This window comes from Camelus dromedarius, chromosome 25, assembly GCF_036321535.1.
Source record: "Camelus dromedarius isolate mCamDro1 chromosome 25, mCamDro1.pat, whole genome shotgun sequence".
In the NCBI taxonomy this organism is placed as follows: Eukaryota; Metazoa; Chordata; class Mammalia; order Artiodactyla; family Camelidae; genus Camelus; species Camelus dromedarius.
This window is the reverse complement of record NC_087460.1, coordinates 9,314,105-9,333,154: the sequence shown is the minus strand read 5'-3', so window position 1 is coordinate 9,333,154 and position 19,050 is coordinate 9,314,105. Positions and strand designations below refer to the sequence as shown.

The 19,050-nt window shown below is 43.3% G+C and overlaps 1 protein-coding gene across 1 annotated transcript; it reads left to right on the top strand.

Moving 5' to 3' along the window:
• Positions 1-973: 973 nt before the first annotated feature.
• ERP27 (endoplasmic reticulum protein 27) lies at positions 974-17,957 on the top strand. The gene is made up of 7 exons (XM_010988869.3): positions 974-1,067; positions 1,450-1,550; positions 3,240-3,377; positions 11,786-11,902; positions 15,395-15,520; positions 16,634-16,831; positions 17,248-17,957. Exons 1-7 carry the CDS (start codon positions 974-976, stop codon positions 17,293-17,295), a joined length of 822 nt encoding a protein of 273 aa, XP_010987171.2. The 3' UTR covers positions 17,296-17,957.
• The last annotated feature ends 1,093 nt before the right edge of the window (positions 17,958-19,050 follow it).

Here is a 19,050-nt window from a genome sequence, read left to right as displayed (position 1 = left end):
ATGGTAACTGGAAGGTTCCCATTCATGAGTTTGCTCAGAGAAGGTGGGGCAGAGGGAGGCATTTACCTCACTGGGAGCAGTTTCACCGCCCTGTTCCAGTGCAATGGGCAGCGAGCTTTCAGAACATGAATGGGAGAAAGTCTCAATTTGTTTTATTGTAGAGTATTATCATCTGGAAGTTTCTCCTCAGCTTGAGACTTCTCTGTCCCTCTGCCTATGAGGATCTCTCAGATTTCCACAGACACTTGAGTCAGATCAGGCATTGCTTCTCTGGTGCTTAAGATCTCTCAATGGATTCCCATCAAACAAAATAAAATTGAAGCTCCTACACTTAGTACACAAGGTCCCCGGCAGTCTGGCCCCCGCATGCCTTTCTGCCTGGACTTATCAGTCCCGTTTTTGGTAATATTCAATTACTAATCACTCTTTCACATGTTACATTTGCATCTCTGGGCTTTGGCTCTTTGCATGAAACTCCCTTTCCGCCTTTGGTGCCTGGCAAAATTCTGTTTACCCAGGACTCTGCTTGGGCAGCCGCTGCAGGAAGAAAGGCTTCTCTGGACTCCATCATTGTCTGAAATGTCCTCAGTCTGTCCTCCCAGAGCAGCCTCTCATAGCAGTTTCCCAATGTTTTACCCCTTTCCATTTTATATTTAAATGACCTGTTTGTCCACCTCTCACACTAACAGTCTAAGCTGGGAGAGGCGGATCAGATCACAGGTCCATAGATCAATACCTGGCATGGAAGATTTTGTTTTATTTAAATGAACTGACCTGACTTTCTTCTGGTTGGTTTTGTTCTGAGGCCCCGTCACTGAGCTCAGTCTCTTATCTCAGAAGTTGAAGGTCCCCCTGGAACCAGCTGTGAAGTTCCCAGAGCACTAGAAACACCACGGTCATTTAACTACAGAGTGGGCGACCCTGTGTCTGCATCCCAAACGGCAAGGTCCAGGGCAGGAGCAGGAGCAGGACAATGGAGGCTGCCCAGTCCAGATGCCTGTTTCTGGTTTTTCTCTTCACATGCCAGCTGTCCCCAGAAGCTGCCGCAGAAGGCCAGGAACCCTCAGGTGAAAGAAAAGAGCGCTTCGGTGACCGTGGGGTGAAGGAGCTGTCAGAAGAAGGGAAGGGAACTTGGTCGCATTCTGGGTATTCCTCCTCCAAACCTAGAAAACTTTCCAGGAAATCTGGATAAAGATCTGCCTGGCCTAGTGGAGAAGAGGGAGGTCTGGCGTTAGCCTTCAGAAATAGGCTATCATGTGGGGTCACCCTCCACACGTTAGCCAAAAGGTAAAGCCTTGGAATGGTAACTGCACCCCTCAATCTCTTTGTCCTTAGTTTAGAGAGAAAAAGTAGAGGTGCTCTCATTATTTAGAGCTGCTTCTCTACTCAGTACCCCCAAACCTCCTACTTCTCTCTGACTCTCCCCCGCCCTCCTCTGTCTCTGTCTAGATGGTTCCAGTGCTTCCCAGAAACCTGTGCAACTCACAGATGTCCCAGCTGCCATGGAATTCATCGCTGCCGCTGAGGTGGCTGTCATAGGCTTCTTCCAGGTTTGTCCGGATACCCCACCTGCCATTCCTCCAAAGAACCAGAAATACCCTACCTTCAGGGAGCCACGTTTGTCCCCTGCTGGCCAGAGGACACTGCTTTAGAAGCCAAAGGGCACCGAGTCGGCTTTTAACTTGTCAGTCAAGAGCTCTCAGCTTCTAGACATTGCCAGTCTCTGAACTATGTTTTTCTTACATTTGCTTCAAGAGTTCTCATGCTGCTGACTGGGTCTCCCCGTCTATAGATGCTTTGAAGCTTCAGTCAGCATCTGAATTCCTGAGGCATGGGTCAGAGTAAACCCAACTCCTATCATCTAGGCAACACATTAGTCAACAGCTTCCTCCAGTCTGAAGCTCCTTACTAAGTAGGTAGTCCCTCGTTCTTCTTTCTCTTTGTTTGCTCTGAAATGTCGTATACAGAAGGTGTTAGCCTCCATCTTCCAGACTGACTGTCTGACTAATAAAAGCAGCCGTAATGAGAGGGCATCATTCCAGCATTTCCCTTTTTCTTGGAGGTAACATCTGGTGATCCTCACAGATGATCAAGCCCCTACTCGAGACTAGCAGACCTTCTTGTCTGCTTCCATTCATTAATTCCAACTCACCATCGCCCTGTCTATTCTGTGTACACAGATGAAAATAGCCTGTGTGAGATGTAAGTGGAGAAGGAAGATGAGGAGGAGCAAATTTTTCAGTGATGAAAGATCTGAGCTGTAGACAAAAGCAGCCGCAGGGACGGAGTGGTGAGAAAGTGGAACTGGAGGAGGGTGCAATAACTTAAATGGCCACCAGGTGTCGTTATTTGATCCGTGAGCAATTTCATTTTAGGGAGCCGAACAAAAAAGAGGAAGCCTTGATTAACAGCTGTTCATACCCTCGAATGATCTCCACACATCCTTGGAATGATCAAGGCGCCAACTCCCTCTGCTTGACCCCAGATGCAAGGCTAACCAAGATCTTTTCTCTCTGCAAATCTCTTCCCCCAGCCAGAGAGATGTCCGGGAAGAATACAGAAGCACTCCTGTTTATTGCCTGGAGTGGCTGTGGGCAAGGTCTGTGACAGCAGGGAGATAAGACCAGCTCGCTATAGAAGGGCTGCTGTCAACACTCAGAAGAGGCTTCCCTGCTCCCTCCTGCAGGCCTGGGTTCTAGAGCTGGAACAATGCATGAGTCGTGTCTTCATGGCTCACGAACAGTGCAACGAGAACTATTTGCTCACATCCTCCACAAGCCTTTGTTGCTAAACCTTCAACTTAAACTTCTTATATATATTTTTTCTTTTTTTGGTCTTTTTGACAGCACATATTTCTTATTTTTGCATTTCTTCTTTCCTCCACAAATTATTCCCCAAATATTTGCCTTCTTTTGGTATATCAGTGACAGGGCAGCCCAACTCTGCAGGTCTCTATGATTTTGAGTCCCCTCTCAGCTACTAATAAGCTGAACGTTCTATGGTAAAGCCAGACAGGAGTCCCAAGATTAGCCACAATTTTGTAGTTACCTATTAACCCACCCAGCCTGGAAAATTCAACAACGTTGCTGCGGATTTAGCCCACATTTTTAGAGGTCGATTTGTCTGACTGGACACTGATTTCTGATATAAGTGAGTATATTTCTTTGCCCTAGTCTGTTTCTACATCTCTCTCCTCCAAAAATAACCTCTGTGGGGTTTTTTTCCCCCTCTTGTTTTAGGATTTAGAAGTACCAGCAGTATCCATATTCCACAGTACAGTGCAAAATTTCCAAGACGTGTCATTTGGAATCAGCACTGCCCCGGAGGTTCTGGCCCACTACAACGTCACTGGCAGCACCATTTCCCTCTTTCGTCTGGTAAGTCTGGTGGGCAGCTCCGATCTTTTCCCAGTTTTACCTTAAGTCGTGCATACACAAACTTGTGAGACCAGAAAGGAGTCTCGGTCTTCAGCATGAATGGTGACACCAGAGTTGAGGACTGTGGTGATGACAATGTTGTCATGATATGGAAAGAGGCCAGGAGATGAGCTTTATAGCCCTGCTTTGTCTCTGACCAGCCATGCGACATGAGCAGGTCACTGACCATTTCTTGGCTTCAGTTCTCTCATCTCTAAAATAAAAGGATTTGACCATATCATCTGTAAGGTCATCCTGAGCTCTAAAATTTTATATTTTTATGTCTTTGAGAGTTCACTTACATGTATCGAACCTGTGTTAAACAACCACGGTGTGCCCTCTGCAAGATATTGATAATAAAAACAAACTGAGTAAATTCTCCCTGCTCATAGATCTTAAAATGTAGTAGAGATTGTAAACATAATATACAAGTATCTATAACACAAAGAGCACCACTACAGATAAAATATTACAAGGGTTCAAATGATAAAAGCAGGGTAAGAATTATGACCAAAAAAATAATAATAATTATGGAGGACACGAACTGAACTGGGATTTAAAAAAAAGATAAAACTTGAACAAAATAGAGAAGAATTTATGGCCAAAGTTGGGAGAGAAAATTAAACTTAGGAAACAGTGTTCAGGCCAACTTGACTGGATCTCAGAGAACATGTTTTGGGCAAATGAACATGACAGAGAAGTTTATTGGATCCACATTGTAGAGAAATTTGAATACCAGCTCAATGGGTTTGCACTTCAGTTCGTTGGCACTGGACAGCCCCTCAGGACTTCAGATCCGGGGAATAACATGAACAGAAATGTGTTTTTGCAAGATTATTTTGGCAACAATGATTAGGATGGATTCTTAGGCAAAAAGACAAGCATAGAGAAAACTTTTGTTAGGCTGACAAAATAAACAGATCATCGACTAAGGATCTTTGGTAGAAAGTGAGGAAAAGGCAGGTCCTGCAAGGATTAGATATCAAAATTACGAAAAGGAGGTGAAGTTTAAAGCCAGGGGACCTAGGAAGAGTGAGGGCATAACAGAAATAGGGATTTCTGATGCTTGAGTTGGCTTTGAGTTTGTATTATTGGTAGAATATCAAGGTGAAGATGACCAGGATCCACTTAAAATGGGAAACTGAGCAAAAGTTAAAGTTTTAAGATTTCTGGACTCAATGTCCTTCCCTCTCTCACCTCCATCCTGTCTGTCTCTTATACTTCTCATCCAAACCTCTTTTAAATGGATTTTATATTCAGTGCCTCCAACCTTCCTTAAGCCCTTAAATATATTCCTATCTAGTTTATGTATCACTCCATCAAGTCTGCTTTCATCCAGGTCGGTGTGGCTTCCAGATTTCCAAATCCAATGTACACTGTTTAGGTCTTGTTTTAGGTCTCCGCCATATTTGACATCGTTGGCTACTCTTTTCTCTTTAATATTCTGTCTTCCCTTGACCCAGGAGCCTGCTTTTCCTGGTCCTTCTTCTCCTTTAGTCTCCTTGGGACCCTCTCTTCCTCCATCCACACTGCTGTCTGACTCAAGGCTCTTCTCAGTCGAGGTTATAGAATCCATGCTCCCTGGAAGCAAAGACTGATCTGTTCACTACTTCAACCACTGAGCATTTAAAAGTGCCTGCCACGCAGCAGGTACTCCAGAAGCAGGTCTGTTGAATAAATAAATATGTAAATGAACCATTTTTTACTTTTTAAAAAAGACTTTATTCACATAGAGAGGTTTTAGGTTCAGAGCAAAATTGAGAGAGAGATAACAGAGACTCCCCATGGCTCTCCTGCCCCGACGTCCGTAACTTCCCCAACCATCCACACCCCTCACTCGAGTGGTCCATCTGCCACAATCAATGAAACTACATCGAAACATCAAACTCACCCAGACTATGTTTGTTGAGGGTTTGGAGTGTTTTACTCTAGCCTGGAACTCTCTCATGATTCAAATGTTTGCTGGATGGAACTATTTGAATACCTTCGGAAGCTAAGACTACAGTCTTAACTTAGCCAAAGCTGTTTGTCGTCTCGACCTGCTGGATGCTGTTCCTCCCTCTAAAGCACAATTTTCTTGAATGGCTGTGTTCGTTCAGTCTCTAACTTTACCAGTTGCACCTCCTACCTTACTGAGCGCACATTCTCCTCCCCTCCTCCTGTCTTACTCCTCACTTAGACTCTTAGCATCTTTGGCATAAACGTTTTTAATACCTTCTTAATAAATCTCCCTGTACTAGCTCTTATCCAGTCCCTAGACTGGTATCACAATGATGGGTTTAAAATGGAATTTGACCATGACACCTCCTTCTTAGAAAGCCTTCAATAGTCACCATTTCTTACAAGAAAAAAATCTAGATATTTAGACAAGTAGGTTTTATGACCTGGCCACTTACTACCTGTTTCTCCATTCCCTTTTCTAGCTCTACCCTCTCAATACCCAACTATACACCGTGTGATAATGCAGTTCCACCATTCCACACAGGTTGTGTCTCTGCCTAAAATGCCAACACGCTCAGGGCCCCTCTCACTTAGCCTCAGCCAGCTGACTCCTCTTATTCCAGTGAATCAGTTCATACACCCTACCTTCAAGCACTCTCCCTGGAGTCTCCAAATTGGCCTGACTATTCCTCTACACGTCCATGCCTGTTTTCATTCACCTCTTTGTAGTACATGTCGTGTATTTCTGTGTCTGTCTTACCTTTAACTGTACTAGACCATGGGTGGGAACCATGATGTATTCATCTCTGTATTCCAAAGATGTCCAATATGTCTCTGGTACCCAGAAGACACAGGAAGTGAGGAACTGACTCACCTCCAAAATATGTCTGAAGGTGCATGGGTCCCTTCAGTAATTCTTCCCTCAGCTGGACAGCAGTGGCAGGTGAAATGCATTGTGAGATAGGATTAAGTCAAATTCTTTGAAAAGCTTTGGTAAGAAAGATAAAGAAGGATACACTGATGCCTTTCATGGTGCTGTTGAACTATTTGTAGCAACCTTTCAATACAAAAATGCTAGTTAGCTACAGGTCCACAAGAACCTCCTCCCCAGTTTGTTTATAGATCTTATGAAAGCCTGATTTAAAAGTCTTAGTACCACCTACATGCACATGGGGGCAAGAAAAACAAATGCTGCTGCTTCCAATGTCTTCTACAGGCTTTACAACCTCCGATGGGCGCGTTAACTTTGTTTACAAGTCGTTCTTCACAAAGCCCTGTTGATGACTTCCCAGGGCTGCTCGCTTTCCTTCAGAATCTGTTTTCTGTTTCCCACTAGTCACAGACCTACTCTGGAGGAACTCCTGGGGCCTCTGTGGACACCAAAACCAAGCACACACGGGTTCCTGCCCCACTCCACTGGCAGGTCTGGGAGAGGTCCTGCTTATGCAGTGACAGCTTTCAGATAAACATTTTTTTCTCAGTTTACACTTTAAAAAAATTCAGTCCAAATTTTCATAGGTTTATTTGTCAGGAGTTTGGAATAAACTTTTTTTTTTTGAAAGAAGAACATCAACCAAGACTGTTTTTCTCTTTTCCACTGGGAGACGTGACTCAGTTGCAAATTTTCTGGTACCTACTTTCATCTGAGAGCTATAATTTCTTCTGTTTGTTTTTGTGCCAAATTGATGATAGGCATTGTGCCAGGTTTTCCAATATTCTACCAGTTAATTCTCATAAGAATCTGATGAAATAATGATCCCTGCGTTATCAATAAGGAAACCAAACTTCCATAAGGTACATTCAGTTGCCCAGAGTCTCACAGCTACAGAGTAACAGACATCTGATTCATACCCAGCATTGCCAGCTCCAGAGCACACCATTTCTACTACACTAGTGACTCTCTACAGTGCTTAACCCTGAAGAAAACCTTTGTTTTTACTCCTAGATTCTGTCTACTCAAATGTCTCTCATTCTAAAACCTTTAAAAAAAAAATACACACTTTCTCCTAAATCATTTCTCTATCTGCCCTGGAACTATTTAATCAAACCCTAGGATTATTTCTCAAGATTTAATGTAGGCATTACAAATTTTGGCAAGGAAATTTCAGAATTTGGACATATTTCAAGATAAGTTGAAGTAATAAGTAGAAATTATGACAGGATACACTGAGTTGACAGTTATGCTGGAGCAAGAAGACAGCAAATCCCCTCCAAAACAGTGCAGACCAACTAGATAAACGTGATCAGGAAACATTTAACCAAAGTGAAGCACTAGGAGGTTGGGTATGACAATCTGTTTGAGGACACAGCCTGTCTGCTGTGACAGTGACAGTAGGAGGGCCCTCCATGCTCTCAGCAGGATTCTCACTGTTGCCCTAACAGAGATGTGATCCTGGGCTCAGCAAACCTTGAGCCTGTCCTAAAATGGCACTTCAGATATTATTTGAATATCTACCCAGTGTTGAGTATTCTCAATCACTTTTAGTTTAAGAAATATAAGTAGCCTAACTTTGACCCGGTGGGGTAGTAAGGGAAACACAGGAGAGACGCTCGTTCATTCCTTTCACGATTTTTCATTGGATACTTGCCATGAGAAATGCACCTTGCCAAGCCAAGAGAATCAGAAGGACCCAGTGCTTACAAATAAGCTGATAAGGAATTCAAGAAGTACAAATTTTAAAATATTTTTCTAAAGTAGATATTTACCAAATATATGATATGCTGAGCAGCTTATAAAAACAAACCCACAGACACCAGGGCATTTGTTTAACAAATAATTTCGCAGTGTCATCCAAGAAATTTAATATTGCAACTGTGGTGTAAACTAAGACAACTTTGATACGCTTTATGAAGAGCTGGGTTGTTCATTAGAGAAACCTATTGGAATTCAAAGGAATACTGCTGAAATACTAATAAACAGAAAAGGAATGAGTGAGTAAATCCATTGGTATGATACAGTGTCTGAAACATAAAACACTCCACACCAGACACTCTTGGGGAACCTCAAAATTACACTGTAAGGTAGCAACCCTTCTGGTTTATGGTTTCTGTTTTTCTTCTGGTGTTCTTTTCTTGGGGAGAAAAGGAATATGATTTTTCAAGTAAAATTCTTTCCCCAAACTGGAAAAATACATAATTTTCCCCCCACTCTTGGTTCCAGGGCTGGATTTTCTTTCCAGTGCCTTATGCAAATAGATCTCTTTACAGGGGGGAAATTTCCTGTTCAAATGTTGTTTCCAGGAACCCTACACATGAACGTTCCAGATTTTTATTGGTTTAAGAAATAGTGAAATAATCAGGCATCTTTGGTTCAAAAAAGCACAGCAAACTGGAGAGGCTTCAGGAGGGTGGTTTTTATCAAAGCTCTTTGCCTCTTAGAGAATGTTATCACCGCTTACCATCCTCTGCCTCCAATATACTGCATTCCTTAAGTCCAGAAACACCTGGAGTAGCTGGCGTTTCCTGTTATCCCTGTTCTGGGAAACAGGAGGGACTGCCTGGAAAAGGGAGGAGAAAGGGAGGAGCTTCTGGCCCAGAGTACAGCTCGGTCAGCTGCAGCACAGGCACCAGGCCTTCAAATTTCTAGAAAAATAATCAGCACGTATTTAGACATCTTAAATATCAAAAGGACCCTGATTGTGACTGTATTGATTGATGATTGCACAATTCGCAAAGCCTTCTAAAGGACACATGCCAGGTGGCAAAGCAGGCCCTAAGCAGCTTTAAAGCTCCCCTGTGCTGGCTTCTGGTCTGTCCTCACCCTACTGACTGCAGGACGGGGATGGGAGCAGGGAGGGCAAGGACCCCATCGAGGAAGACTTTTCCTCCTCCTTTCATATTTCTGCCCCAAGCTTTCTACTCCAACTGTGTGAATTTTAAAACAATTAAATACGCAAAGGTAGTTCGCATTTTAAAACATCCTGTGGTTTTGAGGAATTTTTTTCTCCAAAATGCTTTTTCTGAATTACAAATATTTTCTGTACCTCAGCTTTGGCATATTTTATAAGTCTGAGTTGTGAAAAACCGTCATAAAATAAAGTGATTAAATTGCCATCTGAGTGTCAGCACTTCTGTGCCTCAGTGCCTAACATACAGCAAGCACTCAACACATAATTCAACGCAAATGGATTATGAGGTAGACCCAGATATAACGAGATCTATTCAGAATTAATAAAATCAACCATAAAGAGGGCACTGGGCTTCTTGGAGGTTCATATTGCTTTTAACTAACCCAATGAGAGACCACCCTGAACAAAGGAAGAGAAAGTTTCCATGGGGATGACAATGTTGAGCAATCTTGGATTCTTACTGTTTAGTGGCTATAATTTACCTCTGCCTGAATTCCCTCCTGCAAAAACTTAAATGAGATTTACCTCTGACTTTGCTAGGTAGACTGGGAGAAAGTATCTTGGGGGTAAAATGATGGCTGTAATCTGGGGCAAGATCTGACTGGGTAGGACGCATATGAGATAGCACATGTAAGGGAAAGGGGATGAGAAGGTGTTCAAGGATTGGTGGTCCATGGGTCTCTAAAGTGATCCAAATTATTTTAGGAAGCAGAATTGTTCAGGAGCCAGCCCTGATCATTTTATCTGTAGGCTTAGTTGCTATGGTGACGGAAATATTGTATTATGTCTTTACGGGCTTGAAGAGATGGAAGTGGGGAGTGGGAAACTCTGGGAACAGTGTTCGGCAGCATGACGTCCGATCTCTATCATATCTGAGTATCATGGAAAGGTAGTTCTAAAATGCAAACCTGGAATAACAGACCAGGTGACTAGACAACCCCTTCCACTAAAGTTATATATATTTATTTTTAAGATGAGCAAAAAATTATTAAAAAAAAAAAAAGGTATTGGAGAACTAGCAAGAGAAGGAAAAACATCTAGACTAAGATCTATAATAAAATGGAAACCCGAAAAGATGAACCCTTTATTGGGACTGCTTTCCACCTGGCTGGCTTAGCCAGTCCTAGAAGAAGCAGCAGAGAGGTTGAGAGGTTTATTAGCATGTTTGAGATCAAGGAAACATAAACGTAAATGTCGGAGTCCAGGGCCCACAAGGTAAATCTAGTTAAACCCCCTTTTTCACTTTGAACCCTGAAGAACAATACCCGAAAATTAAGGATGCACCGTGAGCCGATCAGCCCTCCCCAGGGCTGCCACACACGTCCAGGTCATCTCAGTCCCTGAAATTGCATCCAGGCGATCATATATGAATATACACATGCATGTACATATTACATACACCTACACACATACATGATATATATATATATTATCAAAAATCAAAACTCCCAGTCCTGGATACATGCTCAACAGGCACAGAGGCCTGAGTACCAAGACACGTGAACAAGAGTGTTCACTGCAGCATTATCTTAATAACCAGAAACTGGGAAAACCTAAATATCCATCCATAGTAAAATGACTAGCTGTTTTGCACTGTTACACAACGGGGTATCACACAGCAAGGGAAATGAACAAACTGTAGCTAAATGCAACAACGTGGATGACTCTCACACACAAACCTTTGAGCAAAAGAGATCAGCCACACACACAGAAAATGTAGTTTGTCTCCATTTATGTCATGTTTAATAAAAGACGAGACTAAACTGTAATATTAAGAGATGCGTTTTTAAGTGGTAAAGCGATGAAGGAAAGGATGAAGATGGTCAACATAAATGTAGGATCATGATCACCTTTGGCAAAAAAAAAAAAAAAAAAAAAGATGATGGATTAGAAGGGACCCCAGAGGGCTTCAGAAATTCTGGCATTTCCTGAGTGGTGGTGCCACAGTTGTTTGCTCTGTGATAATATACTGAGGTCTGTATTTTCTGTTTTATGCTTTTCTCTGTAGGTGTGTTTTACATAAATACAACTTTAATCTGATCCAGTAAAGGATGCATGTTGTAATACACACTGGTGATCCTTGCCCTCAGGGTAGAGTTTAACCTCTTGACCGTGGCTTCCAGGCTCTTTGCTCTGCTAGCCCGCTGCCCCTCTCTCCTGCCCACACTTAACATCTACTGCAACGGTCAAGCTAAACCAGCTGCAGCTTCTAACCCAGGGCAGCCTCGTCATTTTGCCTTTTTGTTCTTTATTTAGAACTCCCACCACCATCCTCGTTCACCTGACCAAGCCCCAGCCACTTTTCGGGAGCTGCCTCTTCCTGGAAGCGTTTCCTCTCTTCCCGGGGTACCTGTGGGCCTGTGATTCCCCCGGGATGACACCTACCACTCTCTGCGGGACGTCTCTGTTTACTTCTCTGTCCCGCAGGACAGTGTGTTCCTCGAGGGCAGGAAACGTTTCCTATTTACCTTTCTGTCTTTGGAACTTTAGTTAGTGCCTGACGTGTGCTAAATAGTCCAGAAACATTTATCAAGGAATAAGGACAGAACAGTGACAATTTCATCCTTTTTGTGTCACCAGGTGGATAACGAACAACTGGATTTAAAGAGTAAGGACATTGAAAGCATGGACCTCCCCAAATTAAGCCGTTTCATTGAGAGCAACAACCTCCACTTGGTGACAGAGTACAACCCTATGGTAAATAGCCCCTGTCTCCAGATCCTGAAGTCCCCATGTCAGGGAGGGTCCTAGCCTTCATAGCAGACATCCTTTCCTGCAGGAGTTCTGGTCCTTTGGCCACTAATAAGAGTAACCACCATTAATTAAACAACTGGTTGTTTATGTTGCCATCCTTACTGCAACACTTAAGATCCCCAACAAAGGAAGAAACAGAAAAGGTAAGTAACATATCAACATGACTAGGAAGAAAGAGAGCCGGAGGGCAAAGTTCAGGTGACTAATTAAAAACTGCTGAGTTTTCCTGCCTGAGGGGGTTCAGTGAAGCCAATTCCAGTCCCAGCAACATCCTAGACCACGCTTCTCAAACAAGATTGCAAGCTCTCCGCAGCTGCAAAGATGCTGGAGGTCCATTCTTTTCTCTAAAGCATCGGTGACCAATACTTTTGTAAAACACAATAAAAGTAAATTGATAGACAAAAGGAATGTTTAAACACAAAGCCAACTGATCACATACTTGGGTGTCGCCGCAATGTAAAATTTCTAAGAAAGTTTTTATGCTTTTCTGTGCCTGCCTCCTGTCTGGTACCACCTGCATATGCCCAGACCCTCACAGGGTCTCAGGTTTCTCTCTGGGTTTGTCTTCCTCAGGGGTTGTATGCTGCCTGGAACCTGGGTTAAAGGTGCTGGTCCACCCGCTCATCTTCTGACCTTCTAACACTCTGCAACTTACAGGATTACTTTATATGTCCTGCCCTTTCCTTTTCCCAGCATGAATCATAGAATGATAGTGTTAACATCAGCTCAGTAATGCTATGCATTCTCCAATAACAGTACTTTACATGCATGTCATGGTGATTAGAACTTACAAAGCCGTTTCACACCATTTCCTCATTTAATACTCACGGTGATTCTTTCGAAGCAGAAAAGAGGAAAGTATTATGCCCATTTTATAGAGAACTCTCAAATTCCAAATGACATTCAAGATTTTGCAGAAGTAGAAAAGGCATCATTTAAGGCAGAAAATTTAACTGGTGATACATTAGCTCATGTTGTCCATTTCCGTTTTACTGGAGAGGAAACGGGAATTCAGAAAAGTAATGCCACTTCCTCACGGCCTGACTAGTAATTTGAGCTCCAGAGACAGCCCTAGCCACTTGTCCCTGCTTTTTTCTGGACTGGTCGTTCTGAGTCCTGAGGTTTTTCCATTGGCCCACACATCCTTCAACAGAAAACACCCCTTTTCCTGTTGACTAAATTCCTGTCCACCTCTCACATCATGTTTGTCTCTGTGGAGTGGTGACTCCATTTCCACTTGTGCTAAGATTCCAAACACCCCCCCCCCAGGGGTGTTGGCAGCAATAATTAAAAAGGCGTTTTTTTGCTAGGTCATCGTCATCATTCTGGTCATTGTGTCTATAGAGCTGCCAGGAGTGCACGTGGGATCAGAAAAGATGACCTTACGGTCCTGGTCCCTGAGTTTATGGCTCGGGTCCTAGAATTCTGCAGGTAACTAGGGCAGAGGCAGGGACTAGCCTTCCTGAATTCTGATGCCTGGTCCATCTCTTATCTTACAGAACAATGACACATTTTGTTAAGTTCCACGTTAGTAGTGAAGGCAAATCATGTCAAGAAGAAATTAGGTCAGGATTTCTTTAGAGAAGCCAATTCAACTTTTATTGTGAACTTTTCAGTTCCCCAAAGCAGTGCTTTTCTCTTTCGGAGGCCTGCCCACACTCCTGTAGTTATTCCTCGGCTGTTGCTGGTGCTGAGGTTTGTGCCAGAAGCAACTGGGCAGAAATTCACAGCCATGTAGTCAGCCTCCTGTGTGCCTGTAACACACACACTCAGTACTTGGCTTCAAGGTGAAAATCCTACTCTGTGTTTCAGGATTAAACTAATCACTTCTGCTGGGTCCAATCCCTTCTGCTAAGACAACTATATCTTTTGAGTCTTTAGCTTTGATTTCTTGACTCTTCCCAAGATTTATCCTCCCACTCTGCTCTAGGAAGGTAGATGCATGCTCTAAATTTAAGTAGCAGGGTCATCCAATCTCCCAAATTTAAAATCTAAAAACTGGTTTGAAACTCCAGGGGGGAAGTTAGGGGAAGGAACTCATTGGACCCTCCTTGCCTACATGTTGGCCAGTAGAGCTGGAAAATCGCTACGGAGTAGTGCGTAGCTTCTGGAAGGATCCTGCCTAGTCACTCCCCTTCCACCATCTGGGGACTCTGCCCAAAGTATCGTTAACCCACCATAATCTCTCTTCCCATGCACATGTTAGTTTTATAGCAATGCTTTCTGTACTTAGAAGGGAGAGGTGAAAAGGAATGGGATTTGTTTAAAGTAAGAGACACTTGCAGCACTAATGAAGGGAGCAGTGCCCTAGTTCAGGCTCCCTCTTCCCTCCTCCCTTGGTTCACAGCTGCCCCCTCCCCTCCATCACCGACAACTTCATGGGGAATCATCACCTCTAATCAGCCAAAAGGGGCCAACGCTTCTGGTCTCCTGAAGAGCTTACCTTCTTGCTGACCTGTGGTAGACTGATTCAACCATGCTCTGGGTTGATTTGCTTTAGAAGAGGTTTTGCAATCAGCTATGAATGAGGCAGTACGTCCTGATGGTTAAGAGCATGGACTCCAGCGCCACACTGCCTGCTGTGGATCCCAGCTCACCACTTACGGAAATTTAGGAGATTTTGTGCCTTGATTTCTTCATGTTTTCATAAAACTGGGGCTTTGGGGATTAAATTAGCTAGTATATGGGAGGCCCCGAAAACGCCCAGCACACAGTTAAGCACTCAAAATTATGCACAATTAACATGCAGTCAAAGGCCACATTTTAAGTGCATCTGGCTGTTCTTCCAACATGAATAGGAGTTGAAAAAAGTGACTAAAATGTTACCTGGTGTCTTTGTTGCCTACTGATGCATAACAGCTCACTCCAGAATTTAACAGCTGAAAACAGTGATAGTGGATGATCTCACACAGTTTCTGTGGGTCAACTATTTGGGGGTGGCTGGGGCTTGGCACTTCTGATCTGGGGGCCCTTGTAAGGTTGCAAGCATTGGTCAGGGAGGCAGTCAGCTAAAGTTTTGAAGATCTGCTTCCAAGATGGCTCAGTCAGTGCTGGCTGTTAGCAGGAGGCCTTAGCTCCTTGCTGTGTGAATGTGCACACAGGGCTGCTTGAGTGCCTAATACGAGAGAGTTCAGTTCAGAGCTACTTTGTCTCCTGTGACCCAACCTTGGAAGCCACTCTCCATCATCACTGCAGTATCCCTTTGGTTACTCAGCTCAGCCCTGTTCAGTGTGGGGAGGAGGGACCCACCCAGTTGCATGCAAACCAGAGGGTGAGACGTGTTAAGAGCCATCTCGGAGGCCAGTTGCCATCTGTGCTGTGGATGGACAGCTCTGGTGTACGTTCCACGGAACCTGTTCAGTGGGTTGCCATTGATTTTTTTTTTTTTACCTCTTTCCCTCTTTCATCCCACTACAATACATTTCAACTTGCCAGACGGCAATTGGCCTGTTTAAGAGTAAGATTCAGATTCATCTTCTACTGGTGATGAATAAGGGATCCCCAGAGTATGAAGAAAGCTTGTACAAATACCAGGAGGCGGCTAAGCTCTTCCAGGGGAAGGTAAGTCTGGACTGGGAGATACCCTTTGGCAAACTCAGCACCAGGACACTAGAAAGAGGAGGATGGGGCCAGGGAGGTGAGATAAATAGGAAAGATAAGTACAGTTAGGAGGTAACAAAGTGAGAAGTGGGGCAGCGTACATCACATTACTCTGATTTAAAACTCAAGACATGTTTTACACTAGTAAAGATGTATCTAATCATATCTTCCATTAGCAGTAAGTCTGTTTCTTTTTTAAAGTATTGATTGGCGGAGAGAAAATAGAGACCCAAAGATACTGAAAATAAAAATCATTAATCGCAGTTTCCCTGCTCCTTGCCATTATCTCTCAAAGTTTTAGAACTCAGGGCTTATTTCTCACATGAAACATGTCTCATGTACATGGTGCCTACTGGATAATAAATATTTCTTTCTTTCCCGTCTCTACTTTGTATATGTCTGCTTGATATCACTGAAATAGTAAAACTTCAACCACTCTAAGGCTTCTGAATTGAACTAGAAGCCTGTTCAGTGATGAGAGCTATCTGGTAATAAAGTAAGCCAGCCTTTAAGTGGTTGTTTCCCTAACACTGGAGGTTGTCAGGGTTACCAAATGTAGATGATCCTCTAATTAGAATATTATCAAGAAGGTTTCCAATCGGGGTAGAAAGTTTGATTTAATAATATAAAATAGTTAACAGTTATCAATCACTTACTGTATGCTAAAAACTGTACCAGAAATATTAAATCCATTCTCTCGTTTAGTCTCCCCCAACAAAAGCCCATTTTTCTAATAAGAACACTAAGTCTCAGAGAGGCTGAGTAATGTGCCTGAAATCACACAGCTAGAAAATACTAGAGGCAACATTGAGAATGAATTCTCCCCTTTTAGCCATTAGGTCATATTTTCTCCCTTAGCTACTCACTAAAGTCTCCTCCAATTCTATGTTAAATAAACTTGATCAAAGGGTTAATAAACCAAAGCGATGAAAAATAAGAAGAAATTCAGTTGAGATTGAAATTGTGTGGCACAGACCATGAAGTCAATCGGTATAAACTGAAACAATTACAAGGTGTCTCTTTCTCCCCAGGACCTCAGTGAGATCTTTCTCTTTTAAACTTCTCCAATTGCAGATTCTTTTCGTTCTGGTGGACAGTGGTGTGAAGGAAAATAGGAAGGTGATATCATTTTTCAAACTAAAGAATTCCCAGCTGCCTGCTTTGGCGATTTACCAGACCCTGGATGATGTATGGGATACACTGCCCATAACAGAAGTGTCAGTTGAGCACGTGCAAAACTTCTGCGATGAATTCCTGAAGGGGAAGAGGCTGGTAAGTGAGAGACTACAGGTAAAGCAAGTTGAGTTTGTCCTCCTTTCTCTGTCCCTTTAATACCCTGTTGAATAAAAATTCTTTGGCCTCCACTGGATTTGGTTAGGAGTAAAAGGATAGGAAAATATGGTGGTCAGAGTTGGGATGCTTTTTAGGATGTAGTCATGGGACCAGAACTAAAGGAGCATTTTTGGACAGGTCTTGAAGCTTCAAAGGAGCTGAATTTTAGATTTGACGCTTCTGTGTATTGTATCAATGGGAAACAAGTCAAATTCCACATAAGGATTTCATGAGATAAAAATTACAGATGGATGTAGGACTTTCAGGAGGAATTAAATAGCCCAATTTGCTAATCTCAGAGCTCAAAAACAAGAGTGGACTCCAAATCTAAATATCTGTGTCATGATGTTTTTCAGAGAGAAAATCGTGAATCAGAAGAAAAGACTTCAAAGGTGGAACTTTAATTTCTCCCTGGTTCTTCTGCGTACTACCATGCATCTACTTTCTGCCAAAAAAAGGATTAACGCAGACCTCAGAGACACTAAACAACAGGATTACCAGGTTTTACATACACACACACACACACACACACACACACACACACATACGCACACATATATAGCTCCAATTTGTTCCTTAAAATCTCATTTACTCTCCTTGGGGTTTTGTTTGTTTGTTTTTTAATTTCCTATACCCTCTCAGTACCCGTCCAATTTTCTCTTATGCATTCACACTAAGTAGGTCCATACACTGTAATACATACCACTGGGTGAAAGCTTTAAGAGAAATACTGGGATACTATGAAGGGGCAACATTCCTGGAGGGAGACTGTTCTGATGTGTCATTAAACACTAAATTCATATACTGCACATGACTTACACACAGCCTCTTGTAGGGTTGCCCAAAGGTGGAGACTCTGCTTCCTGCATAGCATGTCCCTCTCTGAGTCAGGGCCAAGGACAAAAAGATGGTTTTAAACACCTTTCTGGAATTGTCTTTTTGCCAGAAATCAAATGATATTTTCCAGTCTCTGAACTCAGAAGAAACAGACCATGTCTCTGCTTGTTTAGCGTTCCTAACTCCCCATATAAATCAACAGCCACATAATAAATAAAAGGCAATAATGTTATAGGAAAAAAGACTGGCATCTCTTTGCAGACCAACCCTCTTGTAAATACCCCACTGCCCAACTCAGCAGTATGGACCTCACCCTTTGGTGCCCACTGTTTAGGGTCACGCCATGAGCCACTAATGTGTTATTGTTCCCTCTGTGGGTGGGGTGGGAGGTGGCAGAGACCATCCCGCAGGAGGACTGGTATCAACAAGGCAGAGGAGCTAGAAACTGAACTAGGTAAAAGGTTGGGGGATGGGTAGGAGGAGGGGTTCTCCTGGCCCAGGGGCGGGCTGCGGCTAAGTTTGGATTATGGCAGGTGAGGTGTGCAGTCCAGCCCACGCGGGACGGAGGGAGAGTTTGGCTGAGTGTCTCTGGCCCACAGGCTGTTACTGTCAACACACAGATGCTGCATTGTTCCCAGGAGGCCCTTGGCCCCAAAGGAAAGAGCGTAAGTGCTGAAGAGCTGAAAAACCACAGTGTATACCTAAGGACTGGGCCAAGTTGGGAACAGAGACTGAAAGACATAGTTGTTCCTTTCTGTGGGGAAAACTCACAGCCTCTGAGCTGGGAGTCAGCTGCTGGCATGGACTCTGTGAAAGCAGCTGTGTCCGGCACACCCCTCAGCAACAGGAGACCGTGGATTCTGGGAGAGCATCCCGTCCATCCCCAGGGCTTCTGAAAACCACCCAGACAGTCTCCTGCTTGAGGCTGAAAAATATTCCTGGGACAGGCGCATCCCAGAAGCCTCCCTTTGATGCTGCAAACCAGACCTTTTGACATTTACAGTCAGGAAATTCTTCCTGATATCCAGCTGAGGTCTGCTAGCCACACAAGCTTTCTTCTTACCTATAGGCCATGGAAATTCATAGCAGCTGCCAGTCACCATCTCTAAATGGTACCTTTAACTCCTTGCTGGTTGTTCTTAAGCCTGCTTATCCCTTCTCCAAACCCACAATCAAACCCTTTCACCTTTTTTTGTTTTTAATTTCCAAGTCATTTGATTTACTTTACTATTTTTCTCTCTTCCCTCTTTCTCAGCTTTCCCTCTTTCTTGCTTAAAATAACAGGATTCCAAACTATCGTGGGAATTTGGTAAATGCTAAAA

What these genes read in the sequence shown, in the direction of transcription:
- ERP27 (XM_010988869.3), top strand. Translation starts at nt 974, where the DNA reads ATGGAGGCTGCCCAGTCCAGATGCCTGTTTCTGGTTTTTCTCTTCACA. An exon ending in CCATTTCCCTCTTTCGTCTG is followed by an intron (nt 3,378 to 11,785) that starts GTAAGTCTGGTG and finishes TTGTGTCACCAG; the next exon opens with GTGGATAACGAACAACTGGA. An exon ending in CTAAGCTCTTCCAGGGGAAG is followed by an intron (nt 15,521 to 16,633) that starts GTAAGTCTGGAC and finishes CTCCAATTGCAG; the next exon opens with ATTCTTTTCGTTCTGGTGGA.